This window comes from Anastrepha ludens, chromosome 2 (genome assembly GCF_028408465.1).
Source record: "Anastrepha ludens isolate Willacy chromosome 2, idAnaLude1.1, whole genome shotgun sequence".
NCBI classification, from domain to species: Eukaryota; Metazoa; Arthropoda; class Insecta; order Diptera; family Tephritidae; genus Anastrepha; species Anastrepha ludens.
The window spans coordinates 147322236-147340347 of NC_071498.1; the positions used below are offsets into that span (position 1 = coordinate 147322236).

The 18112-nt window shown below is 39.0% G+C and overlaps 2 protein-coding genes across 5 annotated transcripts in view; both read left to right on the forward strand.

The window, feature by feature from the left end:
• LOC128855539 (phosphoinositide 3-kinase adapter protein 1) overlaps window positions 1-8794 on the forward strand; it is a 202447-nt gene extending 193653 nt beyond the window's left edge. For all 4 annotated transcript variants that reach the window (XM_054090521.1, XM_054090522.1, XM_054090523.1 and 1 more), the window contains 4 exons: window positions 1431-1599; window positions 1676-1893; window positions 4513-4860; window positions 4962-8794. In XM_054090521.1, coding sequence (XP_053946496.1) covers window positions 1431-1599; window positions 1676-1893; window positions 4513-4860; window positions 4962-7405 — 3179 coding nt within the window. In that variant the 3' untranslated portion in view covers window positions 7406-8794. The remainder of the gene's footprint in view (window positions 1-1430; window positions 1600-1675; window positions 1894-4512; window positions 4861-4961) is intronic.
• Window positions 8795-17914: 9120 nt separating this feature from the next.
• LOC128855540 (germ cell nuclear acidic protein) overlaps window positions 17915-18112 on the forward strand; it is an 87326-nt gene continuing 87128 nt past the window's right edge. The window contains exon 1 of the mRNA XM_054090526.1: window positions 17915-18001. The gene's annotated coding sequence lies outside the window, so the exon portion shown is untranslated. The remainder of the gene's footprint in view (window positions 18002-18112) is intronic.

The following is an 18112-nucleotide window of genomic DNA, read 5'->3' on the forward strand; positions in this document are numbered from 1 at the left end:
TAGCGCAGACACGTCTCAAAAAATTATGACGCCACAACGACACGCCATGACAGAACAGTGGGTAGAGATATACATGCACACATGCATATATATATACATATATATATTTTATACTCATACAAATGCTGTGTACAAGGGAAATAGCAAGCAGGAAGGGTTCAAATGAAGACATGCGCTTGGGTTGTAGAAAATGCAAGGAAATAACAAAAACAAAACCAAAATACGAAAAGTTAAAACAACAGTGGCGGTATGAAAAGCAATTGCAAACGTGTAAGACTAGCAACAACAACAAGAACAATAAATGTTGACAGCGCCTACATTTCACTCGCTAACATTTCGCGCCAGGAATTCCTTTTCGAATTCCTCCAGCAGCGACACAACGAAAAATATCATTTCAAAATTCTAAGATTATTTCTTAATCGCCTTTAAAAGCTAATCCTGTTACCCATTGTTTGTATGTATGTATGTGCGTATGTTTAATGATTTTTAACATTCTGTTGCAATGCTTGCCTGCTGGTTGCAGCTTCAAACTGCTTTAAACTGATAGCTAATAAATTCTCTCTTTTAATCTCCATTATCGCAATAGCCTAACGCGCGCAATCGATGAGAACTCGGTCAACAGGAAATTGAGATCTTAGGTCCAAATGCTGTGCCGTGGCCGTTGCCATAAATTTTCTTCCGCATTCAACTATATTAAAAAAAATATATTGCTTTATTTGACAGCTCATTGACAACTGTTGGCACACACGCAAATGCCATGGCAGGCAAAGTTATGTTAGAAAGTCTTTAGTGCAGGCATCTCGCCGAGCGATTCCTCTATGTCTGCGGCTGCATGCCGCTTATCTGCACAGCTCTGTGATCGGTGCGGCGGTGTGCTGCTTTTATGTCTTTGCACAATTTGTTCACCAACTAGTCAGCTATCAACAAATTCATGACATATGTACGTATTTGCTGTCTTGCTGCTGTCACTCAGCCAACAAACAAATGACACTTGAAAATACAAAACAATACAAAAACACTGCACAACTCTAAATGGCTCAACCACTTTCTTGCATCAAACGTCTGCCTATAAATCGCCAATAATAAATCCTAAATAAATACACACATAAATTATCACTCTCCAATTGTATGTGGGACCACACTCTGTGTAGGTATAGGAGTGTGCGTGGCTTATCAGAGTTTGAAATTCACTTGTAAATACAAGCGCATACTTTCCGAACTTTAAATTATAGTTACTTACATATATATACACACTTTACATATATACATACCTGTGTGAGTGTGTCATACACGAACATGTCACCCACATATTTCACCTTACATTGTATACCTTTCTATTTGCATTGATATCTATGGTGCTTATTCATGCACACATACATACATAAGTGCCTCCATTAACCTCTACTTTCCATTTTCATTTCATTTTGCAGATAACTGCGGCACAGTGAGCAACTCATCATCGAACGGTTCGGGTCCCTACAATATGGACGACATACTCATTATCACAGCGAAGCATAGCGAACGCGCCATATTGCGCGCCAACTTCTTGAAGAATCACTTCGATAAGATCACAAAGCAACGTGGCCGCAAGCCATTCAAGTAAGTTACAGAAAGCGCAAGAAGGAAGATATTTTGTATATTGAAAATATTGTTATTTTGTTTTTGTACATTCTAGTTTTTTACATATCAAAATCGAAGATGGCCCCTTCAGCGAGGAGATCGCGCACAAATACCAAAACACAGCCTTACAGATTGTCATACTCTGTCCGGCACTATTGGCGCTCTCACACTCATTTCTACTCTCGCAATTAACCGCTATTATACGTGTGGAGAAAGTGTTGGGTATTTTGTTGGATATTACCGAAGAAAAAGTCAAGGAAATACAAAAAACAGGTATGTTTGTTTTTGTTCTTTTATTTTTTATTAAAAGAGACTTTATAATAGTTTTAGTAGGCAATCGTAAATGAGTAGGTGGCAGCCAGTGTTTTATTCTTTTGATGAACCTCAACCTGCTGATATATTTACTAATCGTGTTAACCATTAGGCTTCGGCTTTCTAAATATGGTGTCTTCAGATTGGGAAGTTTGCTTTTCAATAGAGCAGAGCAGTTATAAAGCATGAGACAAGTTTCAGGTAGACACTATTTACCAAAGATGGTATGTTACCGTGTTTGGTCATTAGCACGGTGAAAAGATTTTTAGAGGTATACTGCCTAGCAGACCGTTATTCGGCTCTGAGCGTGTTTGACAGATATGCCGCCGTCATTCGATTTTTGTTTCACAAAATTTAGCTTAAGCTCAGTAAAAAAAAAAGTTGAGGAGAACTTTGGATTTTACGTCATTCGTTTTGTGTTTCACTAAGCTTAAGCTAAATTTTGTGAAACATAAAACGAATGACGTAGAATCAAAAATTCAACTCAAAGTTTTTTTCCACCACACCTGGTATCTATCATTCTTGGCCATTAGCTATGTGCGAACAACTTCGGCTGCCACGTCACCCGATACTCGGTAGCCGAATTCCGCCTAGGGTGATAGATTTACGCGCTTTGGCCAATTACTATGCTGAAAAACAAAACTGTGAGGGGAACTTCGCCTGCTACGTTAAAGCGAACTCACTCTCACTCACACACACTCGTCCAATTAGTCGTTGTTCACGCGGCAACGAAGTGACGTTGTGTTGATTTTTTTCGTATACGACTAACACAATTCTAGTTTTTTTCGTAAACGAACTGCTTCGTGACTCCAGTTACGTCAACTCTTCAGCTGATTCTGTCAAACTCGCTGAGAGCCAGATAACGGCCTGTTATTGACCACACCTTCACAATTATTTTCCTCGTGGAATTCTGCCCGCCCATATCACAGGTAGTCACACATGTATCTAATCAGTCATTGTTCAGATGGCACCGAAGTCATAAATGGCACGATGCGAAACTCTTTTTCTCGTGAGAGCCTGTAAAAATGAGCATTTTTTATAACTTTAGGCAGGGATGACACGTGGGAAGAAACTTTAATTTGGTATTTTTGAAACAAAAATTGGCAACATTTGTATTAATTAATTTCGTCATGGGACTTGGATTGCAGATGAGACTGTTTACTTGAGAAAATAACGATGTCGTCCGCATAATCCAAATCGTTAAGATGCTCAACAGTTAGGGGACTCCATACAATACATCTTCGGGGATTTTTGTCTATTTTTTTTTTCGTCAACAACAACAGCGTCCGACTTGAATCAAGCGGCTGACATTCAAATCGCTCTTCTTTCAAAGCGTTATCAAAGGCGGCAGACCTGCCAGAAGGGTAAAACCGCGGAGCCAACAATCTATTTCGTTTGAAACTCACCTGTTACTAAAACCAAAAGACTATCCGTAGTATCTGGGTTAAAATACATACCTACCATAGGCATTTTAAGCGATTCTTGCTTTCTGTAGTAAAATCAAAAATTACTTACACCGGTTTGATTTATTTGCCTCGAGTTTTCCTGAAGGACTTTTCTAGAGTTTCAATAAAAAGATGATATATAATGCACTTTTCGATAAACTTGACTATGGACTTTATCAAAACAAATTTTAAGTTTCATGAAATGTCTAAGGTCAACACAAGAGATTCTTATTTCCATTAAACGCTTCCGCATGATAACAATTTTCTTTTTGATATTTTCGCTTACCCTTAAACTCACTTATTCTTATGGTTAAAGGTTTTTTATTTTAATACAGGTTTCAGTACAACGCGAAATTTAGGCTTATATAACGCGAAGGCGAAAATACATAATTATAAAATCTGGTAACACTAATTTGCGTACCACATATTTATAATATGTAATGTATTTTTAATGTAAACCGGGAATTACCCTTTTTTGCCTTAGATAGATAGAATAGATATTAATCTAGCCCCTTATTACGAAATTGAAAAGGAGCTTAAAAAAACCACCCACCAAAAACTGATAACAGATTTTGCAATTATAAAACCAGTAGAAGAACCACAAAGTCCCACAACTAGTTTCTTATCCAATAGCGAGAACTATGTTAAAGAAATATCTTCTGATGAAGCTATTGCTCCCCCAAAACGCCCACGCGCAAAGATCTTTGAAGACAGTGAAACAGAATAATTACCATATGAAGTTTGAAGAATAACAATAAAATTTTTAATAACCTTTAATTTGTTTTAGTTTGTTTTTTAAATTTTTTAATGTGCACGTAATTATTTACATTTTTTTTTTTTTGAATTTTGAAATATGTATGTACATATGTATTATTATTCATATCTTGTGTTTTTAATTGTATAAGAAAGTCTGAACTTTAGTATTGTGTTGAAATATATGTGCATCTGTTATTTTGTATGTATTTTATTAAAAAAAAAAAACCTATTGGAACATAACCCCCAAATTTATATGAAAACTATGTATGTTTTAGATAACGCGGAATTACATAACGCGCAATTCTTCTGGAACGTAACTATCGCGTTATCCGAGGGATACCTGTACTTATTTATGTTTTTCTCCTCCTGCTTTTTCCAGCACTGCCAAATTACTATAAGTGGCGTCGCTGCACTATACGCGACAACGATCAGGCACAAATAAGCAACATACTTGGAATAGCCACAGATATCTTGGGTCGCGCACTCTGTCAGCGCCCACCGTGTCATGATCACAGCAGCATATCGCGCAGTTTCTCCAGCTGCTCGGAGGGTTTTACTATACTGCCGAAGAAAGTGAAGATTGGACAAAATAAGGTTGTGGCTATGCTAGCCGAACCGCTGGAAAAGGATGATACAATCAAGATAATGGTAGAGAAATCCGGAGAGCTAATTGAGATAAGAAATTTCAAATGTCGTAATCCATTCACAGTGCAGTTCTCCATACCAGGTAAATAAGAAAGCTGAAAAATGCACAACGAAAATTGTTTTTGTAATGTGCATGCAGTATAACTAATCTATTTTTGTTATTGTTTTCTGTATCGCCTCCAGAGTCCTGCATGGAAATATCCACCATGGTCGAAATACGCATAGAGAAGAACGAGAAGAGTCTTGGCGCGCGTCCAATCAAATGCGAAAGTCGTATGCGTGAGCTGGAACAGCTATTACGCACTGAAGACTCACCCATTGAATTCATGTGCCACTCATTGGGTATCGGACCAGCAGAGCGTGATGTGCTCGATTTGCATTTGCTACAGTGCTTCCAGAAAAATATGCCGCCCAATTTTCATTTGCTCAATGGCCCCTACGAGAAGCAGCATCACTTCCTAACCATACGCGAATCAAGTCCCGAGGAATATCCCACGCTGTTACACTTCGCGGCACGTTGGGGTCTTAATCGCCTTTGTATACAGCTGATGGAGTGCCCGGGCGGCGACACAGCATGCGGCATACGCAACTGCACTGGCAAAACACCAGCCGAATTGGCCGAACAGGAGGGGCATCACAAGCTGGCGACGAACATTGTCAGCTTCTCCGAGTTTCATGAGCTCACCACAATGTATCACTACTTTAAGGGTATTAGTGGAACTGGCACGCATAACCACAACAATCAGCCAATGGTAAATGGCAAAATAGATAACAACAATCAAAACCTCAACAATCCGAGTAGCAACAAGGTCGTGATTGAGGTGGTAAAATCGACACCAGCCTCACCAAAAGTCAAGCAACCCAAACCACAGAAGCCCATTCCGCAAGAACCACAGGAAACACTGTCTGCGGAGTATATGGAAATGTCAAGCGGTTCGGAGCGTGAAAACACACCTGACGCTAAGCCGAAGGTGGAGACATTAGCCGTGTCGAACTTGAATTATATTAGCGTTGAAGCAGAAGATGAGAATTTGCAGGGCTCGTCCGCAGACGTATGTAAGAATTTCGAGAAAGTATTAACCACACCGGAGATAACTACAAATGAACTGCGTATAAGTGAGCCACCCTATTATCAATCAAAAGAGCAGAACAAATCTGTCGATGTAACCGATTCACCCTATCAAACTGACAAGTTCAGTCACGAATGCTCACAATTACTCGAGAACTGCAGCGGCACCACAGCTGGTAATGACTATGTGCTACAACCCGCCAATATGCCAATTCCACCAAAGCTGGTTACTACACAAACGCCAGCAGACATAGCCAGCGCGAATGCTGATGACGGCAACTATCTCTTCCAACCCTCTAATCGACCGGTTGAGGATGAATTGTTGCCACAAAACCGGCTCAGTCTGACGCGTTCGTTGAGCTCATCTTCGCGCCCCGGACAAAACCCCACGTACGGCACATTGAAACGCACCGCTTCGGATGCATCGAGCGCGACAACGCGTTCGAATGCCGATGACGAGCTGGCCGAGATAATGCACGACTTCAAGAACAATGTGCTCAGCATACGCGATGTGGAGGTGTTGGTTGAAAAGTGGAAGCATCGCAACGATGTGCAACAGAGCTTTCGTGAAAAACAAGAACAAATCGATCAGATGCGTAAGGAGTACGAGCGTATACAGGACAATCTCAGATCGCAGCTAAAACGGGAGACACCATTCGAAAAAATCAAGAAACTCTTCTCACGCCATAAGTCCACAACGCCGCTGTCGGAGAAAACCGTCGGCACGGATAGTGCGCTCGATGAAACCAAATCATCTATCACGACAAGTTCAAGCTTCAAATCTTCACAACGTCCCATTAGCTCACTAAGCTTGCAGAGTGTGTCATCATCTTCATCGTCTGGCCGCCTTAGCACCGGTAGCAACTGCAGCGGCACATCACTAGGTGACTCCGGCACACACTCCGACCACGAAGAACGACGCTTCGGTTGTCGGCTCGGTTCGCCTGGAACGTTAATGGACAACTATCTCGTACCACCACCACCGCGACCAGTGCTCACACCTAACTCAACCCCCGGCGAAGAGCGTCATCAACTGGTCTTTCCCTCACCGAAATCATCACACCAAAGGCTAAACACGCCGACAAGTCCCACCGGCAGCGAGCACTACCAGATGTTTCCATCGAACATACCTGTTTACACCAGCCAAAATCTGTCAACATCACAGCCAAATAACTATCTGAATACAATAATGGAGGCAAAAGAACACGATGGTGGTGGTGGTGGTGGTGCTGCTGCTGCTGCTGCTGCTACTACTACCAACAGCAGCAACAACAGTCATCAATACCAAAATGGTGTGACATTGCAGCCAATCAAAATTAACGAACGCTCAAATATCATCTACGGCAAGCTGATGAAAGCATCGCCCACATGCAGCTCCTTCAAACCGAAACAGGTGGCTGTGCCGCAGGTGGGTAGCATTGAAGTGCAGGCAGAGGTTTATCAGAATATCGGCTCCAATCTGGAACACATCAAAGAGGGCGAAATGGCAAAGGATTTGGTGAAAGAGAATACGACAGGCGAAACAGCGACTGAAGCGCCAAACTATATGAACTGCTGAGCGGCGCGAAGAGGGAGAAAGAAAGAGTAAGAGTAAGAGCATACGAGAGAGAGAGAGAGAGGGGCAGGTAGTAAAAGTCGAGAAAAAATATGAGGAGTTGCCTAGTATCAGCAAGCCTTGAAACTTGCGTTGGAGTTCAGGATCGTCGAAGGTTTTTGCCAACGCTCGCATAGCGAAGATCAACTCACCATCTTTACAACTTCTAAAATATAATTTTTATATAATCTTATGTGCAGTAAGTTTTAGCATAGGCATGAGCATAAATCATTACAGCTATTTAAGTCGCAAAAAAAAAATCACACATTTCGGTGAAAGCTCAAAATATTGTAAATAAGCACAAAACTGTTGAAAACTCTAGTATTTTTTAAGTGTTAACAAATTTAAGTTGTAGTTGTATGTTTAATTGATTTGCGTTTATCAAAACGTTGTATTTAAAAGAATACGAAATGAGTATGAACTAGTTGACAACATTAAAATAATCTATAATTAAAAAAAATAATAATTAAAAAAATATTAATAATTAAGAACTCGAAGCAAGGACGCGAATAAACTCGATTTGTTAGCGCCAGCTTTCTTTCATTTAAGGTTATGGGCAAAATGTTCGAAGGCGAATTAAATCTAACTGAGACTCTTTTTCACTGCAGACATTTGAGACTGTTATGAAAAATTTAACAAGAAACCGTTAGAATGGAAGACCTTAGAATTTAAGTACAAACGCAAAAGCAAATAGCCCTTCAGCGCGCCCGGCGAGAATTGAAATTCGAGACCTGGTGGTGCCGTGGTGGCAATCGTTTGAAGAGTCTCAACTACAAATTGACCAAAAAATGTGTGAGTATTCGATAAAAAAAAATATTCTCGAAAATATTCACTATTTCCTTTCCACAAATCATTCACCAAACTTACTTGTATCTGAGTTAAGTATTCTTATAAGGATTCTATAGATTAGCGTTTTAAATGTACAGCAACAACCAAACTAATTGCACGCATATCATCACTGGTTAGTTAGAAAAGTAAATTATTTTATTATGTAGTTAAAATTTTATTTTTCAAAATGTATGACTACACCTTTTTCTTATAAAAGGGTTTAACTTTAAGTTTGTATGTATTGAAGGCAATCAAATAAAAACGAACAAACCAACGATTTTTATTTTTCAGTACAATTTATTTGCTTTATATTCGTGTGAATATTTTGTATGCTATTTAAAATAACCAAAATGTACGTTTTTTTTAAGAAATTCTATTCAATATAAAAAATTATTACTTAGGATTATAAAAAACGGCATGCACATTCACATGTATGTATGTTTGTATGTATCGATGAAAGTTCTCGCAAGAATTAAAAATCATAATAAATACCGATTTTATATGTAAATTGCTGACTATTCTTAAAGTTAATGGATTTTATTAATAATTAAAATAAATTCAAAAAACAAAAGCAAGACATGTTCTTTTATCTTTATCTAAAAAATTTTGAGATCGTAAGTATATTTAAATTTAATTTAAATTATATTGCAGCATTGCGCATAAAAAATAGCACAAAAATGGCGAATTAAAAAAAAATAAAACTAAAAACAAAACCTTTTGCCATATTTGACGCGCAAAAAATATGCGTCGCCTTGTGTTGTTGAAGGGTACCCATGATACCGCATCATTTATTTCAGCGTTAAAATTTTACCACTTACACCAGGTGCGCAGAAATGCTCAGCAAGGATGCAAATTCGCTTGGCTTGTTTCCAGCATTACACTCACGGCGCCTTAAACTATGCCTCACTGAAAGACCAATTACCTACTTGATTATTATTATTTGGGTCACTCTGTTATGATTTCTTACCTTCCTTCCTGTGCATTTCTGCATGCCTGGTATGTGTGAAAAAAATGTTGGCGCATATTCGCATTAAGGCGATTCGATTCCCTTACACCGGATAGAGACTTGCAAATAGATAGATAGATGGAATAAATTCATTTATTTTTCACAAAAAATCTCAGAAACGATTTACTACAATATTTTAACACATTGCATGCATTTTGCTTCACTTTCATAACCTTCTGTACATAGGTAGTTGTCAATAGAATGATTGTAATATTTACTATATCAAGCATCCCACGCTTTTAACTCTAATTTGAATTACTCTATTTGTATCTTAATTTTTGTTATAATTCTGTTCTGAGGTAGTTGACTATGACTGATCGTTCGATTTGCTATTACTTCATTATAGGTCCCTTTGTCATTAAAATTTATTTTCTACTTTTTAGTTCGATTAGCAATAAAAGCGTGTTTTTTAGTTTTTTTAAACTATTTTTTATTTAACTTCATTTAAATCAACCTAGGGCAAAGGATTCAACTGCCCATTGGACACCTTTTTTAAAACCTTCGTTTGGGCACCCGGGTCTACGTCTACGGAATATATGTATATATAAGAGATTTTTGAGTGCTTTTGACATACCGGATTCTTTCTTGCATGCAACGCAATAGAAACGAGTTTTTCGACGAGGCTTTCGCCTCCTTGTAGTCAAAGACGACAATCTCTCTTCGCTGGGAGTGTATCGACTCCGGTTGGTTGGTTGGCTACAATATTCCCAGAGATTTGTTTGTTTGTTTGGATTGGTTTGTTGAGAAATGTTTCCACGAGGCAAACGAGTAGTGTAATTTTATAAATTCTAAGAAATCTGTTTCCAATACTCCATCCACTCTTTTCTTCGGTGGCAAAGCTGCTAATACTCCTGCTGATGCCGCTAATCTCTTTGCTGAGTTCTTTAAGCCGAATTTTGCATCGGCCTCCGACAGTGGTGAAAATGTTTCCTTCGATACAACCATTATTGGCAAGCTAGTATTGTCAACTGAAGATGTCTTTAGAGGTATTACTCGGCGTGTCTGCGTTGTGATTCTTTAACATTTGTAATAAAAACTAAATAAATAATAATAAAATAAAATAAAAACGGTATTAGGCCTATTTCGATGCTTTCCGCAACTGCAAAGCTTTTGAAACTACTGCACGGTGCATGTTTCATACCTATTGTTTATGATAAAATATTATTAAAATAAAACATTTAAAAAAAAACTCTTCGGATATATTTAGTTAAAGCTTAGAAGATACCTTATGATTTTTTTTTTCAATTTTCTAATGGCGTTATATAGTAGAAATAAGCGCCGGACGCGAACGAACACGAACTCAGCTTTCTTGAGTTGGATCCCATCATCCTTGTTCAATCGTCACTGCTTGGTTGTCGTCAACAAACTAAGGTCTCTTCCTTTGGCTGATTGCACTGGGGTTCCGCAAGGAGTGAACATAGTATTCTAGGCTCGCTGTTTTGTTCTGTTTATCAACACTATTTACTCTTGCTTCTCGTCAGCAAGATTCCTGCAGATTATGCAGACGACGTTAAGATTTATTCGACGATCACTAGCCCTCTCGATTCAGAATTGATGCAAATTGACTTAGATAATTTCAGTAGCTGTTGTATCAATAATCGTCTCTCGCTGAACATAAATAAGTATTTCCAGATTAGCTTTCTAAGCGAGTCACTGCTATTGTTACCTCTCATCACATATCTAGCACATCCCTGTAAAGTGATCGTGTAAGTGAAATTAAGGCCATGGGTGTAATATTTGATGCGAAAGTTACTATTGCTGAGAGAGTGCATTTAGGTTAAATGAAGCGGGTCGCTGGAAAGAAACTTATGGTAATGCAAACCCAGTGCCTGGATTGCAGTTTGGCTATCCGAAAGAATAGCGATATTGCCCTTAAACGAGAAATCTGCGATTAGTAGCCTACAGGCTTCCCCAATTGCCAGTACTTCCGCCTGGAAGACACTGCTGGTATTAGGGAGACGCACAGATTTCTCGATTTTAAGTCTGTGAGAATATATACTAGCTCCAACACCGCACCCCATTTTACTGCCATCAGTATAGACTGTAGTGTCGAAGTTATTTAGGGAGAATCCCTTATTCCATTCCCTCTTAGATGAAAAGAGAGTGGCAAAATTCCTATTGAATGTTACCGTCGGGACGATGTAGTCAGTTCTCACCGAGATTAACTGAGTTTGTCGCAATAATAGACTAGCATGACCATAAGTGTTTTCTCTCCAGCAACCCGCTTCATTTAACCTAAATGCACTCATAGTTGCCGTCTTCTTGTAGGTCAATTGGAATAACGTGTGTCAGTGCATTGAGAGCCTCTCTAGGACATAATCTGATTACACCGACCGTTATTGCAAAGGCTGATCTTTGTATTCTGCCGAGTAGTTTGGCATTCTACTCTCTCCCTAGAGCCTACCACCAAACTACCGAATCATACAATAAAATAGGCCGTATAACCGTCTGGTATAGCCATAATGTATGCTTAGGTTGAAGACCCCATCTTCTTCCAAGCATACGTTTACAGGCATATAAAGCACTTTCTGTCTTCCTGCAACATTTAATTTCCAGCTTAGTTTTCCTTAGTAACTTTGCGCTGGGTGATAGTGAGAGAGTTTGTCCGTTAATATTTGGTAGGGTAAAAGTTGGTACCTTAAGTATATCTGGTGGTGAAAAGCATAAGTTCTGTTTTACGCGGGTTTAGACCTAGGCCTGTGGCCCAAGAGTTAAGCTCGCCTAACGCCCTTTGGATGATCCCACTGATCGTATTAAGGCACAGTCCTGACGCCATTAACACCACATCATCAGCGTACGCCACCGCTTTTACCCCACCTCTATTAAGTTTTGTTAAGACTTTGCTAATAACGCATAACCAGAGAAGTGGAGACAATACTCCCCCTGTGGAGTGCACCTACGGACCTTCTTGGTTATGCTGATATTACCCATATTAGCTTTGATGATCCTGGTTTCTAGCATAGAGATGACCCAATTACTGATGCAATTGTCCACCTCTAAGTCTATCAACGCCCGTTGGATGGCATCTGTACTAACATTGTTAAGGCGCCTTTTATATCCAAGAATGCCGCAATGGTATAATGTTTGTTCTCTAGAGAGCCCTCTATTGTTCGGATTACCTCGTAAAGCGCTGTCTCCGTAGATTTGCCTTTAAGGTACGCATGTTGTGCAGTTGATATACCAGAGCTCTCCAAAGAGCTTCTGAGGTATATATCCAAAAATCTTTCAAAGGTTTTTAACAGGAAAGACAAAAGACTGATTGGCCTATAGTCCTTCGCTGGTTTATGTCCCCTCCAGCCTATTTTTGGAATGAAGACGACCTTGACTAGTTTCCAACTATCTGGAATATGACCTAGTTTTAAACACGCTTTAAACATTTCCTCTAGCCATGGTAGGATACAGTCCAAGGTTTCCTGTAACATCTTTGGAATTATCCCATCTGGTCCCGGAGATGTAAAAGGTGAGAAAGATTTAATTGCCCATGCAACTTTCTCCTTTGTAATTATTTCTTTTGCAAGATGCTGTGGATTATATTGGCTCCGCCTGATATTCCCCCTCCCACTTTCGTGGACGCTGCACCCCGGGAAATGCGTGTTTAGCAGAAGTTCTAACGATTCTTCTGTCGTAGCAGACCAAGTACCATCAGGCTTCTTGACCCAAGAAGCCATTGAATGATCTTTGGACAGAACACGGCTAAGCCTAGCAGAATCCCTGGTTTGAGAGTATTAACTTAATTTTTTTTATTGTTATAATAAATTAAAGAGATTTCTCTGCTTGGAGAACATCGCAAATTGTTTATACGATTTTCAAAGGCAAACGTTGTGTACGTATTTTTTGGTTTTGCAAGCCTTCATGGTTATACTGCTTTTCATGAAAAAATATAATATACTATATACAGTTTGTAGAGGAAGTGTTTTGACATCTACTAATCTAGCGCAATTGGCGGCTGTCGTAGCCAAGTGGCTTGGTGCGTGACTACCGTTCGGAATTCAGACAGAACATAGGTTCGAATATCGGTGAAAGACCAAAATTGATAAAAAAAACAAACAAAAACAAAATTTCTAACAGCGGTCGCCACTCAGCAGACAATGGCAAACCTCCGAGTGCCTTTCTGTCATGAAAAAGCTCCTCATAAAAAAATATCTGCAGCTCGGAGTCGGCTTGAAACTGTATGTCCCTTCATTTAGAGGAACAACGCCGAGCATCTGGAGTACCTGTGCGCTGCTCCTCATGGAATGCATAAACTTTTGAATATCTTAGCCATAGTGTCATTCCTCTACAATTACGTTTTTGAGCTCTGGTTGGCCTTATGAGTGCTTTTTTGCAAATTTTTTTTCAATATATATACCCACAAATGGATGGCATGGAGAGAATCGTTGGATCCAAGTCCATTCCTTCTCTGTTGTTCAATGCGGGACAGAGCCCGTACCAATTCCCATTGTATTTCAGCCTGTAGATGGCCTTCAAGGCCTCTCCTTGGATGAAAACATCAAGCGGTGGTAGACTAACCAGAGCATCTAGTGCCGGACCTGAAGCAGTTAGAAAAGCTACGGTGCAACAGATGGCCACACTGCGTTATAGCCTTGCTTAAGTCCTCCTGACTCCCATGAGAGATAGTCTACTCATCCAGACCACTGATGCATAGGTGATAAAAGGTCTTATCCACGTTTTCTCAAATATACCCTTGAATAGCTGGATTTTGACTTATTTTAGCTTAGGCACAACGAGTCCATCAAGCTTCCTCCAACTGGTAAAGAGGACGATACCAGTCTACGATTTCTTGAAAACTGAGTGAAGCATTTGTTTGGTTTTTGCTTGCTTTGGTGAACTCAAAAAGTTTACCGTTACGAAGTACTGGTAACTCTGTTGGTTAATGAAATAATTTTGAAAGACTCTCCAAATGGCTTGAATATTGCAGTATGACAACACATTTTCTTGACAAACTGTATTTCCCCTACAACATCTCTCAATATTTCACTGCGCTGTAGCTCCACTTCGCCAATCCTAATTGTGAATGGCTGCTGTGCTCGCTGTGCATTCACTTTGATCAGCCGTTGGAAACTAAAGTAAGACAAAACGAACAGAAAAAGGGAATGGATAACTTGTGGTTGCATTCAGCAGTGCATGAAAACATGTGTATGGTTTGTATGTGTGTGATTGTAATGCTTATTCCACTCATTACTTCTCCGTAAAAGGCGTTGCATAAATTAGCAAAGGGACACAGTAATAGAAAAAGGAATAAATAAAAAATTGTGAAAACAGAAACCCTCAGAGTCCCTCATAGGATACACAGCAGAAATTTTACAGTATTTAATTTAAGTTTTTATTGCACCGGAAAAGTTTTAAATAGGTGAACAATAGTTTTTTAAATAGCTGTAAATCTAACGGAAATTCCACTAAAAGCGCACTCATACTGAAGCATAAATATGGAAGCTTATAAAATTGTTCAAGTGTATTCGCTGCATAAACGTTAATCTCCCACGTTTTTCTCTTTCTTCTACCACTTCCCCTCGTATACACCAATTCTCTTCTCCACTCTCTACTAATAAAAGGAAATACTACGAAATCTAGCATAGTACCGGCACATTTTTCTATTTAGTTGTTATTGCACGTAAAAGCAGTGCACAAAAGTGTTTGTGTGACGAGTATGCGAATAAAAACTTTTTTAAATGTGTGCTATACGTGTGAATATGTTTTTCGTATGGAACGCTCACTCGTGCCTGCTAGTGCAGCTTTCATTTTCAGGAAAATCTACGCTTGGCTACTTTTGTACTTCACGTCTTCCACTCTATGTAGCCTTACACAAATTTAAGCTAAACTAAAAAATGTTCGTACATATACATATAATATTAAATGTACGAGTGTATCTACATGCATACACACGTATACTGCGTATGTTTGTATGCACATTCATTGGCCTTCCCTTCCCTAGTAAATGCATACATGCATAATGTAGTAAGTGTCTCAGCTGGTCAACATAAGCCGCTATTGGGCTGCATTTTGCATCTCTACCACCTGCAGGGTTTGTCATTGTAGCGGAAACGCTCACGTATGGTAGTAAACGACAACGGCTTCCCCACAGATTTCCGGTCGCCATGTACTCGTATATTAGCACGCTCTTTAAACGTAGATTTGCGAGTATTGCAGCTGATGTGTATTGCACTCGTTGTTTGCGATTGAGATTGGTTGGCGTTAAATTATATTCTCTCTTTCGATGGGGGAGTGTGACGCTCTCAATGCAAGAGAACAAAGAGTGCCTCAGGTGTGTGAAATACAGAACATACAAATATGATAGTGTTTTAATAATACAATGAAATAATTCAAATTTTATTTTTTTTTGTTTTTGTTTAATGATTCGATCCCAACACAGCGAGGATAAACCTTATAATTATTAGTGCTATTCAAAATAAGTTACTATTTTCATAGTAAACTTTACAAAATATTTAAAGTTACAAATTAAAAAAGAATCAAGTTAACATTACTTATGATTAAAATTAAAATTATCTCCCTTAGTGCAAATATATCTCTGAAGTTCTCATCTAAATGTGTTCATACTCCTTACAGAAACTAAATTTAGGGGAAGAGAGTTCCAAAGTCGAGTCGCAATACACCTGTCTTTCTGACGTTAGAGTTTTGTATCTAGCAGCGAAAAAGTTTTGACTTCGTGGCAGTTATCTGAGGGCGACGTACCCTGGCAGTTTCGAGAAGTGCAGGCTCTTTCTGTTCAAAAGTAAGAGCGATCTGAACTGAAAATGCTTATCCAAGGACATGGAGCAGATTCTGTCAGAAAGATGAGTAACGGTTTGGTTGAAAATGATTTCGAGATTTTTAGCCTTACGCACAAAATTAATAGTAATGCCGTCAAGTAAATTTTTTGGAAAAGTTGAAGTACCGAGGGGAAAATAACAAACACTTGAGACTTTCTAAGGTTAAGGCTAGTGCATTGTCGAATGCCCATTTATTAATGCGGCATACACTTTTGTTGATTTTAAGAACACAGTCATCTATTTCACTGAGTTTGCAAGATCGATAAATCTATGCATCAGGACAAGTGAAATGCATTTCAGTAAAGGTAGGTGCTGGTAGGTTGATGACACAAAAAAATGAGAAGAGGTTCAAGAATAGATCCTTGCGGAACTCTCCTGTGCAATTCTAAAAAAGATGATGTCAGTGGCCCACTAGAGACAGCTTGTGACCTATTTTTTATAAAAGTAGAGGCAAGCCAAAACCATTTGTCGAGACGAAATTTTATAATACGAATCACATTCTTCCACAAGTTGGACGGGGTATCAGCTTCTTCTTCTTGATTGGTGCGATACCCGTTTACGCGATTTTGGCCAAGTTTAAGAAAGCTCACCAGTAATTTCTTTCTCGTTTTAATCGGCGCCAGTTGGTCACACCAAGTTCTTCTCCACCTGATCTTTGTAAGGCAGAAGAGGTCTTCCTAGTCCTATGCTACCACCAGCTGGTAACGCATCGAATACTTTCAGAGCCGGAGCATTTGTTTCGGACTTCATGACCCATTCAACGAAGCCACTGGATCTTTATTCGCTTTATTCGTTGCTAGCGTACAAAGGTCCAAAAATCTTCCGCAGAATCTTTCTCTCAAACATTCCAAGGGACGCCTCATCGGATGTTGCCATCCAGGCTTCTGTGCCATACGATAGGATGGGTATGATGAGAGTCTTGTAGAGTGTTAGCTTTGTTCGTCGAGAGAGGATTTTACTGCTCAATTGTCTACTTAGCTCAAAGTAGCACTTGTTAGCAAGAGAGATTCTTAATTGGATTTCAAGGCTGGCATGGTTGTCGGTGTTAATGCTGGTTCCTAGATAAACAAAGTCTCTTACAAGCTCGAAATCAGAGCTGTCAACAGTAACGTGGGTGCCGATACGCGAGGGCGGCAGCTGTTTCTTTTTTATGAGAGAAGGTACTTCGTTCTGTCCTCATTCGCCACCAGGAACATTCAATTTCCTTCTTTATGCAGTTCGGAAAAGGTTTCTAGATTTTTGCAAATGGCCAACGAAATCTGCTTTGGCAATTGATTTACGTCTGAGTCGCACTTATTGAAACCCAGCAGAAGGGAATCAATTTGTAGAGAAGCTCAGAGCAATTTTATCTAAAAAGCTTTAAAAATATTCAGTGGTCTAAGCGAGTTTTCATAGAAGAGAATAATTTATGAGTAAGTAAATTCAGATTAAAACGAAGTAAGAAAAGTTTCGAGTAATCAAAAAGTGCTTTGGTAATATGTATATTAGTAAAAAAATTTAAATTTCTTAGCTCACCGTTTTATTCACTATTTCAATGCCCCAAACTCTAACTTAGGATCGAATTTCAAGCGAATTTAATATTTATTTAATGGTATGAGAAGTTTTCAGATATTGGTGAAAATATTGAAATTTACTTACTTACCTCAATGCTCCTGCAATTCTAACTGCCCTAGTAGATACAAAGTTTGGTCAAATAAACTCTCAGCCAATCTATTGCATTTCGCGCAACCCACTGCTTGCACAAAGAAACAAAAATCAGTTGGCATGAAAGAGAGACGAAAAGCTTCGACTATGTTGCGCTGAGCGTAAAGCCACTGAGCAAGTGGTGGTTGTAGTGTAGACAGAATATTCAGTTTTCATTGTGATTTAAACGAGTAAGCGACGCAAAAAATGCAGTGGAACTTGAAACAGAGAACTTAATAAAAATAACCATTTTTAGGAAATTTCACAAATATTAAAGTAATTGCAATTCAACAGTTGTTATGACAATTCCACTAAAATAATAAGAGTGTAAACAAGTGAAGATTTAAAATTAAAAAAAAAACCAATTTTAAACTTAATGCAAAACAC